Source organism: Salvelinus alpinus, chromosome 11 (genome assembly GCF_045679555.1).
Source record: "Salvelinus alpinus chromosome 11, SLU_Salpinus.1, whole genome shotgun sequence".
Classification (NCBI taxonomy): domain Eukaryota; kingdom Metazoa; phylum Chordata; class Actinopteri; order Salmoniformes; family Salmonidae; genus Salvelinus; species Salvelinus alpinus.
Window position 1 is genome coordinate 28,939,821 of NC_092096.1, and position 18,657 is coordinate 28,958,477.

Below are 18,657 nucleotides of genomic sequence, written 5' to 3' on the forward strand. Positions count from 1 at the left end.
TTTATTTATTTATTTTGCTCCTTTGCACCCCATTATTTGCACCCCATTACTTTGCACATTCTTCCACTGCAAATCTACCATTCCAGTGTTTTACTTGCTATATTGTAGGCCTTTTTTTTGCCTTTACCTCCCTTATCTCACCTCATTTGCTCACATTGTATATAGACTTATTTTTCTACTGTATTATTGACTGTATGTTTTGTTTATTCCATGTGTAACTCTGTGTTGTTGTATGTGTCGAATTGCTATGCTTTATCTTGGCCAGGTCGCAGTTGCAAATGAGAACTTGTTCTCAACTAGCCTACCTGGTTATATAAAGGTGAAATAAAATAAAATATACTGTACAATTCCATTTATTCCATTTCAGCCATTACAATGAGCCTGTCCTCCTGTAGCTCCTCCCACCAACCTCCTCTGGAAGAGAATAGCAGTCTCTGTTCTAATGTCCATACCAGTGTACCACTTAGAATGCATGCCCAATACATAGGCTGCATCCACATTTTTTAGGCTAGGCGGTGGACTCTCTGCAGTTTGTGCACGTGTGTGTAGCCCTGTTCCTGTGAGTCAGGACCTGCTCGATGCAGCTGGTCAGGCTGTACTGTAGGTATGGAGCAACAGGTGTCGGGCCTTGGCCTGCACTGACACTAGAGGGCACTAGAATCACAATACACACAGAGAGAGCGTTAGGACATTGTCTGCTTCTCAATTAATCTTTCCTCGATTCCTCGCATCCTCTCACCTCTCTTGATGCCTCCTTGACCTTTTCTCAATTGGATTTCCTCGATTCCTTACTTCCACTCCCTCCTTCCTCTCCTTGCCTCCTTTTGAAGAAGTTCAAAGGTAATTGAGGAGAGGAGGCGAGGAGAGGAAACATGGAAACAAATTTGCTTGCATAAAATTAGACTCTCCTTCTCCACTAGCACAAATTATGTTTACATAATTGCATGCATGCTTTTCTCCTCCTGGAAAACAAGATACAATAAGCGTTTATTTGACATCAACACATACACTGAGTGTACAAAACATTATGAACTTGTTCTGCTATTTCCATGAAAGCCTGACCAGGTGAATCCAGGTGAAAGCTATCATCCCTTATTGATGTCACCTGTTAAATCCACTTCAGTCGGAGTAGATGAAGTGGAGAAGACAGGTTAAAGAAAGATTTTTAAGCCTTGAGAAAATGAAGACAGGGATTGTGTGTGTGTCATTCAGAGGGTGAAGAGGCAAGACAAAATATTTAAGTGCCTTTGAATGGGTATGGTTTTAGGTGCCAGGCGCACTGGTTGAGTGTGTCAAGAACTGCAACGCTGCTGGGTTTTTCACGCTCAACAGTTTCCTGTGTGTATCAAGAATGGTCCACCACCCATAGGACATCCAGCCAACTTGACACAACTGTGGGAAGCGTTGGAGTCAACATGGGCCAGCATCCCTGTGGAACGCTTTCGACACCTTTTAGAGTACATGCCCCGAAGATTTGATGTTTTGTACACTCAGTGTATAATGGTCATGGAATTAGTATAATTAATTTTAATTGACACAAAACTTAGCCCAAAAAATGCCTGCACACTACACAGGTAAAGTAGTGCATGAGAGCGCTTTTGAGAACACCGAACGTGAGACTTTCAAGATGGTGACACGGTAGAAATGTTACAAAGTAAACAGTATTTTATAGACAAACTGAGCAAGGTAATGATTACGTCTTTAGCATGAATGTAAAAAAGCACTATTGCTAACACATACAAATGCGAGCTCTCATCTGAACATGAATTAATAGAGATTCAGAAATACAAATGGACCTATTCCATTCTAAGATCACTCTGCTGAATGACAATACAAGAGGCATGTATTGTCATTCAGTGTTATACTGTAGTACCTGGTGGTAGGTTATGTGCAAAAGTGTGTTCATAGCCTATGGCACACAGCATTTACTTGCTACAGATAGCCTTGGAGATCTGTTTAGTGGGAGTCATGCACCATGGCCTATTTATGCATCTACTTATATGCATCTACTCACCGGCATACCCCCACCCCAGAGAGAGAGGGTGAGGAAGGGAGCCTCTGAGTCAGCACTCTGCACAGCCTTAGTGGAACATGCCCTCAGATTGCAGACACAGCAACCCAGATAGAAAGGCAATGATGAGTCCACCTCTATGTCTCTTCTTAGGTAACACACAGGTTCCTGCTTGATGTGTGTGGGCTACTCCATCCTAACGGATGGCTTTCACAAGTGTTGTGTTGATGTGGCTAATAAGATTCAGATTCAATTCAAACACAATAACAACAACAAAGTTTCTTGTCAAAGTTTCCAACACAACAACTTGTACTACACATGTTCTGCAACTTGACATGGTCACATGTCTTTTGTGCTGTTTGGCTGAGCTAGCCAAAGAAGCTGTGACTACTTAGTTTTCCAGCTTCAAGGATGACGGCTTCTGGGCCTCTTTCTGTATCTAGACTATACTCTTTGGCTGCAAGGATGCACTGTAGGCTACTTGGTGAGTGAAAGGAAGACGTGCAGCTGTGTAGTGAGGCCTAACACTACTCAAGCAAACAAAAGACACTGCCGTGTATCATACAGCTGCTTGGTGTGAGGCAACTGACATTGATTGTTTCTCACTTTGACACATACACACATACACACATACACACACATTTAGTGTCAGGTGGCCTTTTACTGAAGCTGTACCCTGGGAAGAGGCAGGTTGCCAGATAAAAGTGACTGACTGGTGGCCCTTTTTGACATAAGATGAACCCATAGTCTTGTTTAATTCATTTCAAATGACTTTGACAACGTTGTAGCTCATCAGAAAATATGTATTGTGTTTCACAGAAATTAGAGGTAAACTTCTCCCACTCTTTATGGGTCCGATGGTGCGACAGTGCAGCTGCTAGTGACCCCAAAAAGTCTCTTCAAAATGTACTTTGAAGAGAGATAACTGTTTCGTGGTGAATAATAACATTGAACGTAATTGTGTGAAATACACTCTTAGAAAAAGGGTTCCAAAAGGGTTCTTCGGCTGTCCCCATAAGAGAACCCTTTTCGGTTCCAGGTAGAACCATTTTTTGTTCCAGGCAGAACTCTTTTGGGTTCCATGTAGAATCCTCTGTGAAAAAGAGTTCTACATTAAACTCAAAAGGGTTCTACCTGGAACCAAAAAGGGTTCTTCAAAGGGTTCTCCTATGGGAACAGCTGAAGAACCCTTTTAGGTTCTAGATAGCACCTTTTCTACCGTATACACTGATATGTGAAGTACTGATTGAATTCAGCATAAGAGAAGCAAAGCATATGGCAGCATAATCTGCCAAACATTAAAAGACGGTTTTCCAGCCAAAGATTTAGCCTACTAGTCCTGAATTTAAAAAGTACTTTACTCAGAGATTCTCCATTGAGCATGCTTTAAGTCCAGGACTAGGCCAAAACTCCACCCATGCAAAACCTGCGGAAATTTCAGGCAGCCTTTTCAAACAGCTCTTACACTAAAAGGGCATTATCATAATTTTCACAATTTCACAGTATTATTTCAACCTCACAGTGTGGAAATAGCATGTAAACACAGGAAAATCAGGTTTTTGACTGCACTGGCCCTTTAAAACAGCCCAGCTCTAACTTTCTATCATTTTCCCCCTTTTACATTGAAAGATGTGAAGGTAAAGCGAGGGATACTTTCAGAAGTTCCCTGCAAAGGCGAAACCCTAATTTCAAGTCCCCAGGTCCTTCATCTTATGTTTGTGAATGTAGAACACGGCATTGAGGATATCGGCCTTTGAGTAATGACCTGACGGATTTGGGCTATTTCCCCTGGGCAAGAGGGCCTTTCTCCACAGTGCTGTGCTTTGCTGAGGAGCTTTTCCACCCAAAGTTGACAAACACGCACACAAAAAATTATGAAACACGCTCCACATTTTTCCAGTATTTTCCTGTTTTAAGATGTTGCAATGCAAACTGTGTCCTATAAATTAGTTTTTTATGCCCATGCTGAAAATATATTTTAGATACCTCCATGTTCGGTTTAGACATCGATTTAGCTGAGATTCCACTTCACAGCATCTGAGCAAGCATATAATGTATCGCGCACATACTTTTCATCGCTGCACCGAAAAGTTTTATCCTAGTTTTTAAAGGACTCTTTAAGTGCAAGTGACCAACAATTTTTTTTAACAAACTTGAAGGAGTCAACATGGTGTTTTTAAGCTGTACAGGGTGGCAGAAGCTGCTATATCATATCAATCTGTCATTCTGTACTACATGAAACTGAATGGTGGAGCAGAAACATGGAAACAACATTTGTCTTCTTGACCCAAAAGACCTTGACCTTAGCCTACGTAGATTTGCTGATGAACCTCTTACTGCAAATTAAATTCACATGGACATTTTAGGATACGGCCCCATGATTTTAATGGATTGGTTGTGGATCATATCAAACTTACAAGCATTTCCCTACACCCGCAATAACATCTGCTAAGCACGTGTATGTGACCAATACAATTTGATTTGATTTGATCACGACAGGTGTGTTGTAGACATCCTGTTGAACACCAAAGATCAGTTCCTGGTGATCCAGGATTATACCATTTTCATCACACCACTCCACAGGTCGATAAACACTGGTATTCCTCATTGGGTAGAATCATTTGAGAATTTGATTGCATAAGTGTTTTGGAACAGTTGCATGATAAACAGCTCCCTCCAATGTGAAATCCTGACTAAAATATTGAGACTCAAGGTTATAGCACAATCTGACAGTGCTGAAAGATGCCGTGTACCAGCTCTGCACCTAGCTGTTTATCTGTGTTAATGATAAAAGCCAGCTGTACTCACTGTACCATGCAAACCATCCACAATGTAGAGTTTATGTGTAATGCATTAATCTACTTATATTTGACTGCTGATTCATTCATACATTTTTATGTAGACATTTTGTGCAGGATAATCCCCTCTTTGAGAGTCCTTAATTGCATGTAGCCACAGATCTACAACAATAATCATTTGGTGGGTGCTTATAATTATTTATCCTATTTTTTTGTGCATATGCCAACTACACCTGAGACACCCTCAGAGTGGTATCACGGGTTACCCTATCCCTACATTCGGTTGAAACCTCAAACACTGGCATTAGAACTAGTGAAATTAAATAGGCTACTTCATGCCGCCATATTTTTCTATAATAGCATTATACACACAATGTGCTATATGCTGCAGAATTTGTTGTTTGACGTCAGTCAAATGTAAGTACTTTTCAATAAAAGGTTGTGTGCTTAAATCAGAAAATGCCTCTAAGGTTCAAATATATTTAATGGTCTTAGGCTACAGCAATATGCTACACTCATGGTTAATTTATAAAGATGCGTATTTTGTAAGTCTCTAGCTGTAGGAACACGTCCATCTATTAATCTGCAGCCTATGAACAGTCAGGAGTGTGGCAGGGTGCCACCTGGTCGACGTGCATGAAAACCACGCCTGTCCCAAACTCTTCGCCCAATGCTAAATCCATCGACCTTATTCTCCAAGCTATTTGGAAGGACGAAGTCAGGGTGGACGATAACAGAATGGCAAACCAAATTATCCATAAAAAAACGTTATACATCCTGAGTAGTTGTAGCCTACGTTCTGTATTTATTTATAGTCATTAAAATATTAGCTACACGTGTGCTCGAGACATGTAGGCTGGCTAACATATCCCAGGAATTGAACTTGCTGGTGATGATGCTCGTGGATCATGACTGTTCTGGGACTGATGTTCGGTTGGTTCGTCAGCTCAACAAGGGTATGAGGATTCAACCAGGGATATGCAGCGGAGGGACCGAGCAGCAACGGGGATGTAAAACTGGAGACGTCAATGAACATATTGTTTGTCTGCAATCTCAGGATGAAACGGGACGGGTGTGTCCTGGAAGCCCAGCACTGGCGACAGACACGCGGCTATCCTCCTGTTCCACAGCAGGTAAAGTCCAAAGAAAGCATTGTATATTTTTTCTTTAAGGTTTTCAAAGTAGGCGACACGAGATTAATGAAAACAAACGAATAACCCCTTTACACAGAGCGCTTATATCTGATTCTGTAGATAAGTGTTGGTGCATGGGGTGGTGATACAATGTAGCAAAATGTACAGTGCGCTACAATTTACACTAACATCCCACACTAACTTTAAATTAAACATTTAAGGGCAGCCATAAGCAAGTACATAGATGCTTAATATAAATCATGTATAGTCCTGATGAAGCCTAAATGTGATTGTTTTTCTATAGGCCAACTCAGAGTTATTAAACATTAACATTTTAATTTCCCTTGATGACCCAGATTGAATTGGTTATTTCTCAGCTCATCAGCCATAGGTTTCAGGGTAAATGTTTTATTTGACTGGATGACCCTCATAATCGTAGCCAGCAAAACTGCTCACATTCACCCATTATGGAGAGTCATTGACATGCATGCACACCAGTATTCCAATATGACACCAAGTGTGGAAATACAAGATGTGAGTCTTTTTAAACCTTTTGCATCATGTTATCTGAAGTAGGCCTACGTAATTGTTTGTAAATGTTGGCACCCTTTCCCCTTAATATAATTAGTAACGTTTCCAAAATGTTAATGTCTTTTTGGCTAATGAATGACCATTGCATATTTTGAGTAGTCTGACTCGACATAGGTCTTGTAGTGGACGTGGAAACAGTATTGCAATTTAGGACCTATTTAGTGTGCCTTTACTTTAAATACACATTGGATAGTTAGGCGCAAATGTTTTCAGTCCATTTTCAGAGTGGCGACAACAAACATCCCCCTGAATTAAAGGAAACATGTATCTCTGAGTACAGTATTGATTATATTGCAGCACTTGCCCCATCCCAGACACAAAAGTCCATCCAAAAACAGACGTTATTTATTTAGTAAGTTTCAGCAGCCTCTGGCAAGATTTAGCTCCTCCATAAAAGCTAATCGAACCAATGGGGGCGTTTTTGTCTTCTGTTCTAAAACACAAAAATGTCCTCCAAGAAACTCCAAAGCAGTAAATCGACTACTGTGTGTGACCTTGCATGGGATGAATCCAGGTTATCTGGGGTGAAGAAACATGTTCTTGAAGGTTGAGTGTGATGTGGGAGTGGCTCTGATCAAGGGCAACCAATGATGATGTTGTCTTTCCAGACCGTGAACCAAGCAGTGGCAGTTACAACGTCTCCACTGGAACGGGAACCTTTTACAGCTGCGTCAGTCAGATCACCATCGGTAATTGTACTTTACAGAATGTCTTACTCTATATCCAAAAGAGACCGCAACGGGAGGCCATATTTGGTTTGGCGGGAAAAAGTCACACTGAAACTTTCAGAAATGTTTGGAAAATAGACCCTGTGTGAAAATGCTGACCACGCCAAGAAATCAGACTTTTAAAAAATGAGTCTATCCTTTATCAGGTAGAAGTAGACAAGATCCAATATCATGCATCTTTTACACCTGCACATGAACAATTCTTCAGGTGCTGTATGTGGAGTTCTTGACAATGAAATTGATATAGAGTAGCCTACATAAAAAGCTAATGTTAATGGATGCATGGATGAGTTTTTGACCAGGCACAAGTCATTCACAGATTGATCATTCTAAATGTAGCCCACATGCTTTACCTTGAGCCACCTCTAGTCTTCAGAAAATGACATCAATAGCCTTTCTCAATAAGCTGCCTTCAGAGGAGTCGATATACCCCCTGGATGAGTGTGATTTAAAATCTTTCCCCATTGTTTGCCAGGATAGGGTACTCTGCATCACTATGGGTCCCCTAAAGTGCTAATGGACGATCAGTCTCCCCTAATTCAACCCTATTGGTTTGTTGTAGTCTTTACTCTAGTAAGTGCTGTTGAATATCGGAAATGAATAAGCGTATTATAACCATGGACAATTCCTGGATTCCAAGCAAATGGTGTTCTAAAGTGATGAGCTACATCTAATCAAATGTATTGAATTGATGCAGAATATTTGCCTGGTCAAACATACTGACTGCTGCACTCATCATTGTTTGAATTCACTTATTGACCAGGCCAGCTGATCACAGCCCATGATGAATCTAGATACAATTCTATTTTACTGTAAACAAATTGACAAGACTTTCAGCACGCTTCTATGGAAAGACGTTCAACAAGCACTTGCACAAATGACTGACGATTGGCTGAGAGAAATTGATAATAAAAAGATTGTGGGAGCTGTTTTGTTAGACTTCAGTGCTGCGTTTGACATTATCGATCATAGTCTGCTGCCGAAAAAACGTATGTGTTATGACTTTACTATATTGCTATACTGCTATATTGTTGATAAAGCGTTACCTGTCTAACAGAACACAGAGGCTTCCTCTCCAACATAATCCCCAGGGCAGCTGTGTAGGCCCCTTACTTTTTCAATCTTTGCTATTGATATGCCACTGGCTTTGAGTAAAGCCATAAATAAATAATGTTGAAATTGAGCAAGTTGAGGTGACTAAACTGCTTGGAGTAACCCTGGATTGTAAACTGTCATGGTCAAAACATGTTGATACAACAGTAGCTAAGATGGGGAGAAGTCTGTCCATAATAAAGCGCTGCTCTACCTTAACAACACTATCAACAAGGCAGGTCCTACAGGCCCTAGTTTGGTCGTCCTGGACTACTGTTCAGTCGTGTGGTCAGTTGCCACGAGGGACCTTGGAAAATTACAGTTGGCTCAGAACAGGGCCCTTAAATGTACACAGAGAGCTAACATTAATAATATCCATGACATGCTGAATGCACCGAGGTGTCTGTTTTAAACTACTAGCACACAGCTCAGACACCCATGCATACCCCAAAAGACATGCCACCAGAGGTCTCTTCACAGTCCCCAAGTCAAGAACAGACTATGGGAGGTGCACAGTACTACGTAGAGCCATGGCTACATGGAACTCTATTTCACATCAGGTACAGTGCATTCGGAAAGTATTCAGACCCCTTGTTTTTTCCCACATTTTTGTTAAGTTACAGCCTTATTCTGAAATGGATTAAATAGTTTTCCCCCCTATCAATTTACACAAAATACCCCATAATGACAAAGCATAAACAGTTTTTTACATTTTTGGGGGGACATTTTATTAAAACATTTTTTTTTAAATGGTATCACATTTACATAAGTATTCAGACCCCTTACTCAGTACTTTGTTGAAGCACGTTTGTCAGCGATAACATCATTGAGTCTTGGGTATGATGCTACAAGCTTGGCACAACTGTATTTGGGGAGTTTCTCCCATTCTTCTCTGCAGATCCTCTCAAGTTCTGTCAGGTTGGAGGAGCGTCGCTGCACAGCTATTTTCAGGTTTCTCCAGAGATGTTAGATCGGGTTCAATTCTGGGCTGTGGCTGGGCCACTCAAGGACATTCAGAGACTTGTCCCGAAGCCACTCCTGCGTTGTCTTGGCTGTGTGCTTAGGGTCGTTGTCCTGTTGGAAGGTGAACCTTCACCCCAGAGGTCCTGAGCGCTCTGGAGCAGGTTTTCATCAAGGATTTCTCTGTACTTTGCTCTGTTCATCTTTCCCTCGATCCTGACTAGTCTCCCAGTCCATGCCGCTGAAAAACATTACCACAGCATGATGCTGCTACCACCATGCTTCACCGTCGGGATGGTGCCAGGTTTCCTCCAGACGTGTTGCTTGGCAGTGAGGCCAAAGAGTTCAATCTTGGTTTCATCAGATGTTCACCATGTTCACCATGTTTTTCATGGTCTGAGAGTCCTTTAGGTGTGTTTTGCCAAACTCCAAGCGAGCTGTCACGTGCCTATTACTGAGGAGTGGCTTCCGTCTGGACACTCTACCATAAGGGCCTGATTGATGGAGTGCTGTAGAGATGGTTGTCCTTCTGGAAGTTTCTCCCATCTCCACTGAGGAACTCTGAAGCTCTGTCAGAGTGACCATCGGGTTCTTGGTCACCTACCAGACCAAGGCCCTTCTTCCCTGATTGCTCAGTTTGGCCGGCGGCCAGCTCTAGGAAGAGTCTTGGTGGTTCCAAACTTCTTCCATTTAAGAATGATGGAGGACACTGTGTTTTGTTTTGCTAGCACAGACTGGAATATGTTCCGGGATTCTTCCGATGACATTGAGGAGTACACCACATGAGTGCATCGAGGACGTCTTCCCCACAGTGACTGTATGTACATACCCCAACCAGAAGCCATGGATTACAGTTAACATTCGCACTGAGCTAAAGGGTAGAGCTGCCGCTTTCAAGGAGCGGGACTCTAACCCAGAAGCTCATAAGAAATCCGGCTATGCCCGCAGATGAACCATCAAACGGGCAAAGCATCAATACAGGACTAAGATCGAATTGTACTACACCGGCTCGGACGCTCGTCGGATGTAGCAGGGCCTGCAAACTATTACAGACTACAAAGGGAAGCACAGCCGAGAGCTTTTTGTAATATGTATATATTTAAATTGTTTGTACTTTTTACCACTTTTTCTCCCCAATTTCGTGATATCCAATTGATAGTTAGTTTTGTCCCATCGCTGCAACTCCCGTACGGACTCGGGAGAAGTGAAGGTCAAGAGCCATGCGTCCTCCGAAACACGACCCCGCCAAGCCGCACTGCTTCTTGACACACTGGTCGCTTAACCCGGAAGCCAGCCGCACCAATGTGTCAGAGGAAACACTGTACAGCTGGCGACCAAAGTCAGCGCGCATGCTGAACGCTTAACCAATTGTGCACCGCCTCATGGGACAACCGGTCGCAGCCGGCTGCGACACAGCCCGTAATCAAACCCAGATCTGTAGTGACACTTCCAGCACTGTCTTAGACCGCTGTTCCCCTCGGGAGACCCCTGTTTTAATTTTTAATATATTTGCTAAAATGTCAACCAGTTTTCGCTTTGTCATTATGGGCTACAATGTGTAGATTGATGAGGAAAACATTTTAATTTAATACATTTTAGAATAAGGCTGTAGACTGTGAAGAGGCACACATGATAATACACCCACTCTACACACAAGTACACACGGATTTTGTATTGTAGATATGTGGTAGTAGAGTAGTTGCCCGAGGGAGCATATAATGTGTTGTGAAAAGTGTTATGCAATGTAATGTCATGTAATATGTTGCCTTAATGCAACACATTTTTTTACTTTTAGATTTGTGTATTGTTGTGAATTGTTAGATACTACTGCACTGTTGGAGCTAGGAACACGAGCATTTCACTACACCCGCAATAACATCTGCTAAATATGTGTATGTGACCAATAAAATTTGATTTGATTTAATGTTGCTGGACCTCAGAAAGAGTAGCTGCTGCCTAATGGGGATCCTTAATAAATACAAAATAATACAAATCTAGCCCAATTCTAGGCACCTGCATAGTAGTGTACCTTGGTCCCGCTAAGAGGCAGGAAGTGCTGGCGGTGGTGATCTGGGCCTCACGTTCCTCAGAGAGCTAGGCAGGGCAATTTGTTTTATGATGACTGCGACAGAGATGTTGCTTAGAACACACTGTATCATTCAAACAGCTCATTACATGGATGGTTTTAGAGGGCACCCTGAAGCACACGCAGGTGTGGATTACCTTGTATGCTATAGCATTTCAAGTGGCATACAGTTGCAATGGAGGTTGAGATTTCCCAGGGATCCACTACATTTGCAATGATAGGAATAAAGATTTATGTTAATGAATAAATAGTAGTAATATAGTTGCCACCCCTAGTAGAGGCGATACATTTTTTTTCCTACATTCTTAATTCCATTTTAGTGCTTGCTTCAGTGTAATATATAGCCTAATAAAAAATGCAATGAATTATGCATTACTGTCTACTGATGCTTTACACAGCATTAATAAGAAGGCTACTAGCTCTTCAGATGGGCCATTCTACTGTCAATGTTTGTCTATGGAGATTGCCAGCCACGGTTGTGGCTGAAATAGCCAAATCCACTCATTTGAAGTGTATCTTATAATGTGCTGGGGTTGTGTTTCCAGAAAAGCTAAAGAAGGATCTCTTTGCTCTTTGGATATTTGCGTTCATACAATGTCTTTAGGATTGTTGGGTTTGTTGGCAACCTTCATGTGGTATGCTTCAAAAGGAAAGTCAAATGCATAAAGTAAACTCTGTTAAATCAATTCAAGTTAAATGTACACTATGCAGCATGCTATCAATGTTACCATATTTTTCTTATTTAATTCTACAGATTTTACAGAATTTACAGACTTCCACAAAGGTGCTTGCAGGTGGAAATGTTTCACAACATACCTTTTTAATATAGATTTAGTTGGCAACTGTCAAAACATACTTTTTGTCATAAGTAGCCTCCTCATACTTAGTTCTGATACTTCCCAAGATGTATGTGGAAGTAGACCACTGACAAACGAGAAACGAAGATGGACTCATCAGACAAGGGAAAGGACAGTCATGGAGTTGGCAACATCAACCACTAGAGAGCAGCATTGTTATGGACATAGCCCACCACCCCCCCCCCCCCCCTCCCCGTTTTTCCTTTTGAACTGGGAGAGCGAAATATGTCTGCATTTTGCTAAATTGGTTCAACTAGGGAAGTGGACCCTGAATTTCTGAGATATGGGAAATGTAATCGTAAGTGGAAACTCAATCCTCCAGAGAGCAACAACCTTAGTTTCATTATGAAACAGGAAATTATTTGAATAATATCACTCATTTCCCTTTTCAAGCAATGGGATTTTTCTGCAATGTCTGACTTTCTGGGATCTATTCAATATCAAGGCTTTTCAAAGAACCCTGACATTGCTGTAAGAGAAATAGACTAAGTATGCAAGTTGCAAGGACAAGTGTTCACATTCACATGCTTTCCAGGGTTATGTGTTATAGGAAGGGAGTCTGTTTTGAGAAACTCTTTCAGTCTGAGATATTAATATTCCCTACAGGGTTTGATCTCGGGGGCCAAGTGGCCATTGGTATCTCTCATTGGAACAGTCCATTCCCTTCCAGAGGTCACCCCCTGTGTGACAGTCCTGATGGGGTTCGCTCCGAGGCCTCCGCTGCCGCAGCCCCGCAACTCCCTGAGTACCAAGAGCCAGTGTCCTGTCCTGCCTCCCTGTCAATCAACCCTATATCATCCCACTGCAGCGCCAGCCAGGAGACCATCAGCGAAAGCAGCACAAGTAAGGTTTCACCTTTCAACTTTGAACCCTGACGTCATTCTAATCTCAGCTCTGTGGTTTGGTCACTAAAAATCCGGTCTAGAAACGGCTTATCCTGCCTAAGCTCAGAACCTTTGGCGTTGACCGTAATCGGAGTAGATGGCAGTAGTGAGAGCCATCAGTAGATGTATACTGACCAAAAATATAAACGCAACAATTTCAACGATTTTACTGAGTTAGTCATTTGAAATAAATTCATTCGGCCCTCTGATGAGTTATATCGAGTCAGTCTGTTGGTTCTGAGTTGCACAGAAGAGAGTATCCTGGAATCACATTATAGTATGAACACACCTGGATCGTTCCATGTCATTTCAGCAAGTCATGACACTCACTATCTCAGATTGTTCTGAAATTATTTCTGTAGTTAGAAACAGATAAGATGTCCTGCAGCATTATTTTGTTGAAATATAATTTGATTTCTGAGAAATCAAGCTAATTGATTGCATGCAAATTGCCAATTTTTAATTTATAGGATTCATATAATACTCAATAAATTAGCTTAATATCTCAACAAAATAATGTAGCAGGAGTGCTAATCTTATGTTTCTAACAGAAAGAATTTCAGAACAATCTGAGATAATGGGTGTAAATCCTCTTTCTTGTGCTTTTTGAGGTGGAACAACCCACCGCTGACCTTTTTGAAATAATATGTGGATGCTTTCCACCTTATTGGTTGACTGTGAATCTAATATTTGAAATACCATACTGTACATCACAAAACCTAACCATGCTCGAAAAAATTCTGTGCTTGAAACAAATATGGTTGTTACATAAGCATACACACAGTCTATTTGTGGTTAGTACCAGTGGTGGAAAAAGTACCCAATTGTGATACTTAAGTAAAAGTATAGATACCTTAATAGGAAGTTACTCAAGTAAAAGTTAGTCACCCAGTAAAATACTACTTGAGTAAAAGTCCAAGTATTTGGTTCTAAATATACTTAAGTATCACAAGGAAATGTAATTGCTAAAATATGCTTAAGTATCAAAAGTAAAAGTATAAATCTCTTCAAATTCCTTATTTGTAACGGTGTTCGTCTGAGGAAGAAGGAGAGGACCAACGTGCAGCATGGTACATGTTCATGATTTTTAATAACACTGAACACTAGAACAAAAAATAACAAAAGCGGAACAAATGAAACAGTCCTGTCTGGTACAGACACAGAGACAGAAAACAACTACCCACAAAACACAGGTGGGAAAAGGCTACCTAAGTATGGTTCTCAATCAGAGACAACGATAGACAGCTGCCTCTGATTGAGAACCACACCCGGCCAAACACACAGAAATAGAAAACATAGAACACAAAACATAGAATGCCCACCCCAACTCACGCCCCGACCAAACCAAAATAGAGACATAAAAAAGGGACTAAGGTCAGGGCGTGACAATATTAAGCAAACCAGATGCACCATTTTATTGTTTTAAAAATGTATGGATAGCCAGGGGCACACTCCAACACTCAGACATTATTTACAAATTATGCATTTTGTGTTTATTGAGTCTGCCAGATCAGAGGCAGTAGGGATGACCACGTGTTCTCTTGATAAGTGTGTGAATTTGACCATTTTCCTGTCCTGCTAAGCATTCAAAATGTAACAAGTACTTTTGGGTGTCAGGGAAAATGTATGGAATAAAAAGTACATTTATTGTAAGTAAAAGTTGACAACAAAAAAATATAGTAGAGTACAGATACCCCCAAAAAGTCTTAATTAAAAATACTTTAAAGTTCTGGGATCTGCCCCTTTTTTTACATTTAATTTCGCCTAAAATGACATACCCAAATCTAACTGCCTGTAGCTCAGGCCCTGAAGCAAGGATATGCATATTCTTGGTACCATTTGAAAGGAAACACTGAAGTTTGTGAAAATGTTAAAGGAATGTAGGAGAATATAACAATACATCTGGTAAAAGATAATACAAAGAAGAAAAAAAACATTATTTTGTATTTTTTTGTACCATCAACTTTGAAATGCAAGAGAAAGGCCATAATGTATTATTCCAGCCCGGGTGTAATTTAGATTTTGGCCACTAGATGGCAGCAGTGTATGTGCAAAGGTTTAGACTGATCCAATAAACCATTTAATATCTGTTCAAAATGTTGTATCAAGAATGCCCAAATGTGCCTAATTTGTTTATTAATAACTTTTCATGTTCAAAATTGTGCACTCAAACAATAGCATGGTATTCTTTCATTGTAATAGCTACTGTAAATTGGACAGTGCTGTTAGACTAACAACAATCTAAGCTTTCTGCTAATATCAGATATGTCTATGTCCTGGGAAATGTTCTTGTTACTTACAACCTCATGCTAATCGCATTAGCCTCAACCGTCCCGTGGAAGGGACACCGATCTCCAAAGAAGTTAAGTACTTTACACCACTGGTTAGCAGACTGTTCCAGTTGGATCCTGCCTGAAAACAAATTGTTAAAATGGTGTTACTAACATGGTAAAGCGTACAACAGACTTGAAAACACACTTTTGGAAAGCAGCCAGCTATTATAGTATATGTAGGATTTGTTTAATTTGCAGTAGCGTTTCACTCACTCTGAGTGTTGCATGCAAGTAGGGTAACTAATGGTAGAGTTTTCTAAGGGATTCCTCCTTTTAAAATATACACACTGTACACAACAATTGTGTGTGTGCATCAATGTGTTTATGTGCATGTGTGTGAGGTGCTGGCTTTAAAAAACACATTGACACCCAGAGCAGCAGAAACTGTCATTCCTTTGGTCAACAACCACACTGATAGAGGCAGCCCTGCTCCGATTGGCTACCCTCAAAGCTTCTATCCCACGGATTGGCTGACAGGGATAACTGATTAAGAATACTGATTGTCTTGCAGCTCTCTTGCTCTTGCTCTCGCTCTCTCCCTCTCTCTGCATAGACATTCTGCTTGTATTTTTCCCTGAGAGAGGATCTAAGCTGGTCTGCATCTGTTTCTTCCTGAGCTTTGCCTCGTGCCGGCTGGACAGAGGTTTATATAATCTGAGGGATGTTTTGGGGATGAGCAGAGTGGTGTGTGTGTGTGTGTGAGGGAGCTCAGGAGCTAGAGCAGAGCGCTGCGGTGCTCGGGAGTGGAAGTAACATGGGGAATGCAGCTAATTGCCTCTGCAGAAGGTCCTTTTCCCCCTGCGGGGTCTTTAGTGCGGGAGCCAAGTTTAGCTAGTTGTAGCTACTGTAGCGCTTGCAGAGCCTCCGCTGGGTCGGCCCCTGGGTTGTGTCGTCCCCTCCTCCTGTTGCCCTCTGAGGGGTTGAAGCTCTCTCCCTCTCTACCTTGCATGGTGAGTGCTGCAGGCAACTTGACCCACAGCAGTGTTTTTTTCCCCTCTGTAGTGGTTTTGCTGCAGTGATCTCTCTCTCTGTCGCTCTCGCTCGCTCCCCCCCTCTCTGTTTCGATCTCTTTCTTTCTCTGTCCCTCACTCATATGCTATGACCCACATGTACTCTTCTTTTACTGTCTATCATCTCTGTTCTCTTTTCACACTGTTGTGTTCCTGAACCGTACAGGCATTTGACCTTCACACACGCATACACACACACTCTCTCCCTCTTTCTCCCATCTCTCCTTGGCTCCCGTATCGCCCTCCCTCCCACACGGTTTCACTCCGGGGGTTGTAAATGAGCTGTGTGTCCTAAGTGTAACACTCCTCCATTATGCATGGTTCAGGGAAGGAGAAGTTGGTCAGTGCTCACTGGAGACGCCGTGTGTCTGAGCTCTGTTTCCCATCTGGCAGGCGTGAAACGGCCATTGTGTTGCCCCGGGGCCTAACGAAGCCTGGAGGTCTGTTGTCCCCTGACTGTGCTGGTGTAGTGGTACAGAACCCTCCTCTGTCTTCCTGATACCTGGTCCCCATGGCAACCCTCCCCCCTTTTTATTTTCCGCTCACTTACCCAACCAGCTAGCCTACTGTGAGCTGTCATGCTAAGGCAAGGTTATGTCATATGAACTGAGGAGGCGCTAGCGATTTCATTGGGGAATAATTTTTCGCAAGAAAGATTTCTCTACTGACAATCATCAGTGGTTTATGATTCAGGGTTACAAATCAACTAGCAATACTGTTATACTGTAGCATTTTTCATTCAATTCAAAAGTCATTTTCGCAGCATAACTAGCAGTTCATGGACTTTGTTGCAAAACATCTTAATATTCAACAAAAGTTTTATTGTACCCAAGAATGTAATGCAATGTAACTCACCATCGTTGCATCAGTGGGAGCCTGGAAGCCTTGGGCTTGTTTCCTCGATGCGTGGAGAAGTCCGCTAAAAAGCTATTTGAAAACCAACCGAAACTAGCTTTGACTATTTATTTGAACCCTACTTCTGATTTTTAAGTATTCTCATGTAGCCTAGATTGTTGGTTAATCGGTGTGTCTGACTGGGTATCATGCAACATTTGCTGTTGTCTGTCCTGTTCAACAGTTTTAGATTGTTTGTAGATTCCATGATAAATATATTGTGTGGGTGGTCTAGTTTTTGACGAGTTCACTATTTCCAGACATTCAGATCCAAAAATGGGCGTCCATCCCAAAATATCTCGGTGCTCTGTCTGTTTTCCTCTGCTGCCAAGGCTGAGGTGACCTCACCAGTAGCTTATGTTACAAATGAGTGGAGATTTCATATGAAACCAGGACAAAGAAATACCATGGTTTTTGGGGATTTTCACTATTTTATTCATATAATTTTTCTTTGGGGGAGGTATTGTTGACATATTTATCTAAAAGTATAATTGAGAAATAATTAAGAAAAGTTGGCATATTTATGACATTTTGTCCTGGTTTCGTATGGAATCACTCAAATTCAGGTATAACAGAGAGTCTTATAATGATACAGATCTAATGAGTGCCGACTGTTTAAGCCATAGAATTACATACAGAATCACATGAATTATAGGACCTCTATGAGCTCAGCTCATTAGATTTGTGTGGTCATAAATAACATGAAATGTGAAATAAATATTCTGGATCAATACTAACCAATCTCTTTTTCATCATGTAAGAGGTAACATTTATGGGAATGAGGGAAAAACAATTTGACTCTTGACAGAATGATTATTTTGTAGGGAACACTACTGTTGTGAATTGTTTAGATATGACTGCACAGTTGGAGCTAGGAACACAAGCATTTCGCTACACCCACAATAACATCTGCTAAATATGTGTAATTGACCAATAAAATTTGATTTGATTTGCTGTGAATTGTGAGCCAGGCTAAATAATGTTAGCTAAACAGTGGTGATTTTAGCATGTAAATCTTGGTGGGGCACACAAAACAAAATGTGGGGTGCATGCCAGCAAAGCCACTACACAACACAACACTAAACAATACATTATTTGCACTATAACAGTGACCACAAACTGTTAGGGCCTACATTTTATTTTGTATTTAACCTTTATTTGACTAGGCAAGTCAGTTAAGAACAAATTCTTATTTACAATGATGGCCTAGGAACAGTAGGTTAACTGCCTTGTTCAGGAGCAGAATGACAGATTTTTACCTTGTCAGCTCGGCAATTCTA

At 41.3% G+C, this 18,657-nt stretch overlaps 1 protein-coding gene across 4 annotated transcripts in view; it reads left to right on the plus strand.

Annotated features, from left to right (window-relative positions):
- Positions 1-5,446: 5,446 nt before the first annotated feature.
- LOC139533879 (anoctamin-4-like) overlaps positions 5,447-18,657 on the plus strand; it is a 42,220-nt gene continuing 29,009 nt past the window's right edge. For 2 of the 4 annotated variants that reach the window (XM_071332333.1, XM_071332334.1), the window contains exons 1-3: positions 5,447-5,942; positions 7,142-7,222; positions 12,863-13,099. In XM_071332333.1, the coding sequence (XP_071188434.1) occupies positions 5,702-5,942; positions 7,142-7,222; positions 12,863-13,099 (559 nt within the window). In that variant the 5' untranslated portion in view covers positions 5,447-5,701. Of the gene's footprint in view, positions 5,943-7,141; positions 7,223-12,862; positions 13,100-16,001; positions 16,424-18,657 lie in introns of those variants that run through there. The other 2 variants (XM_071332335.1, XM_071332336.1) reach the window with 2 other exon arrangements.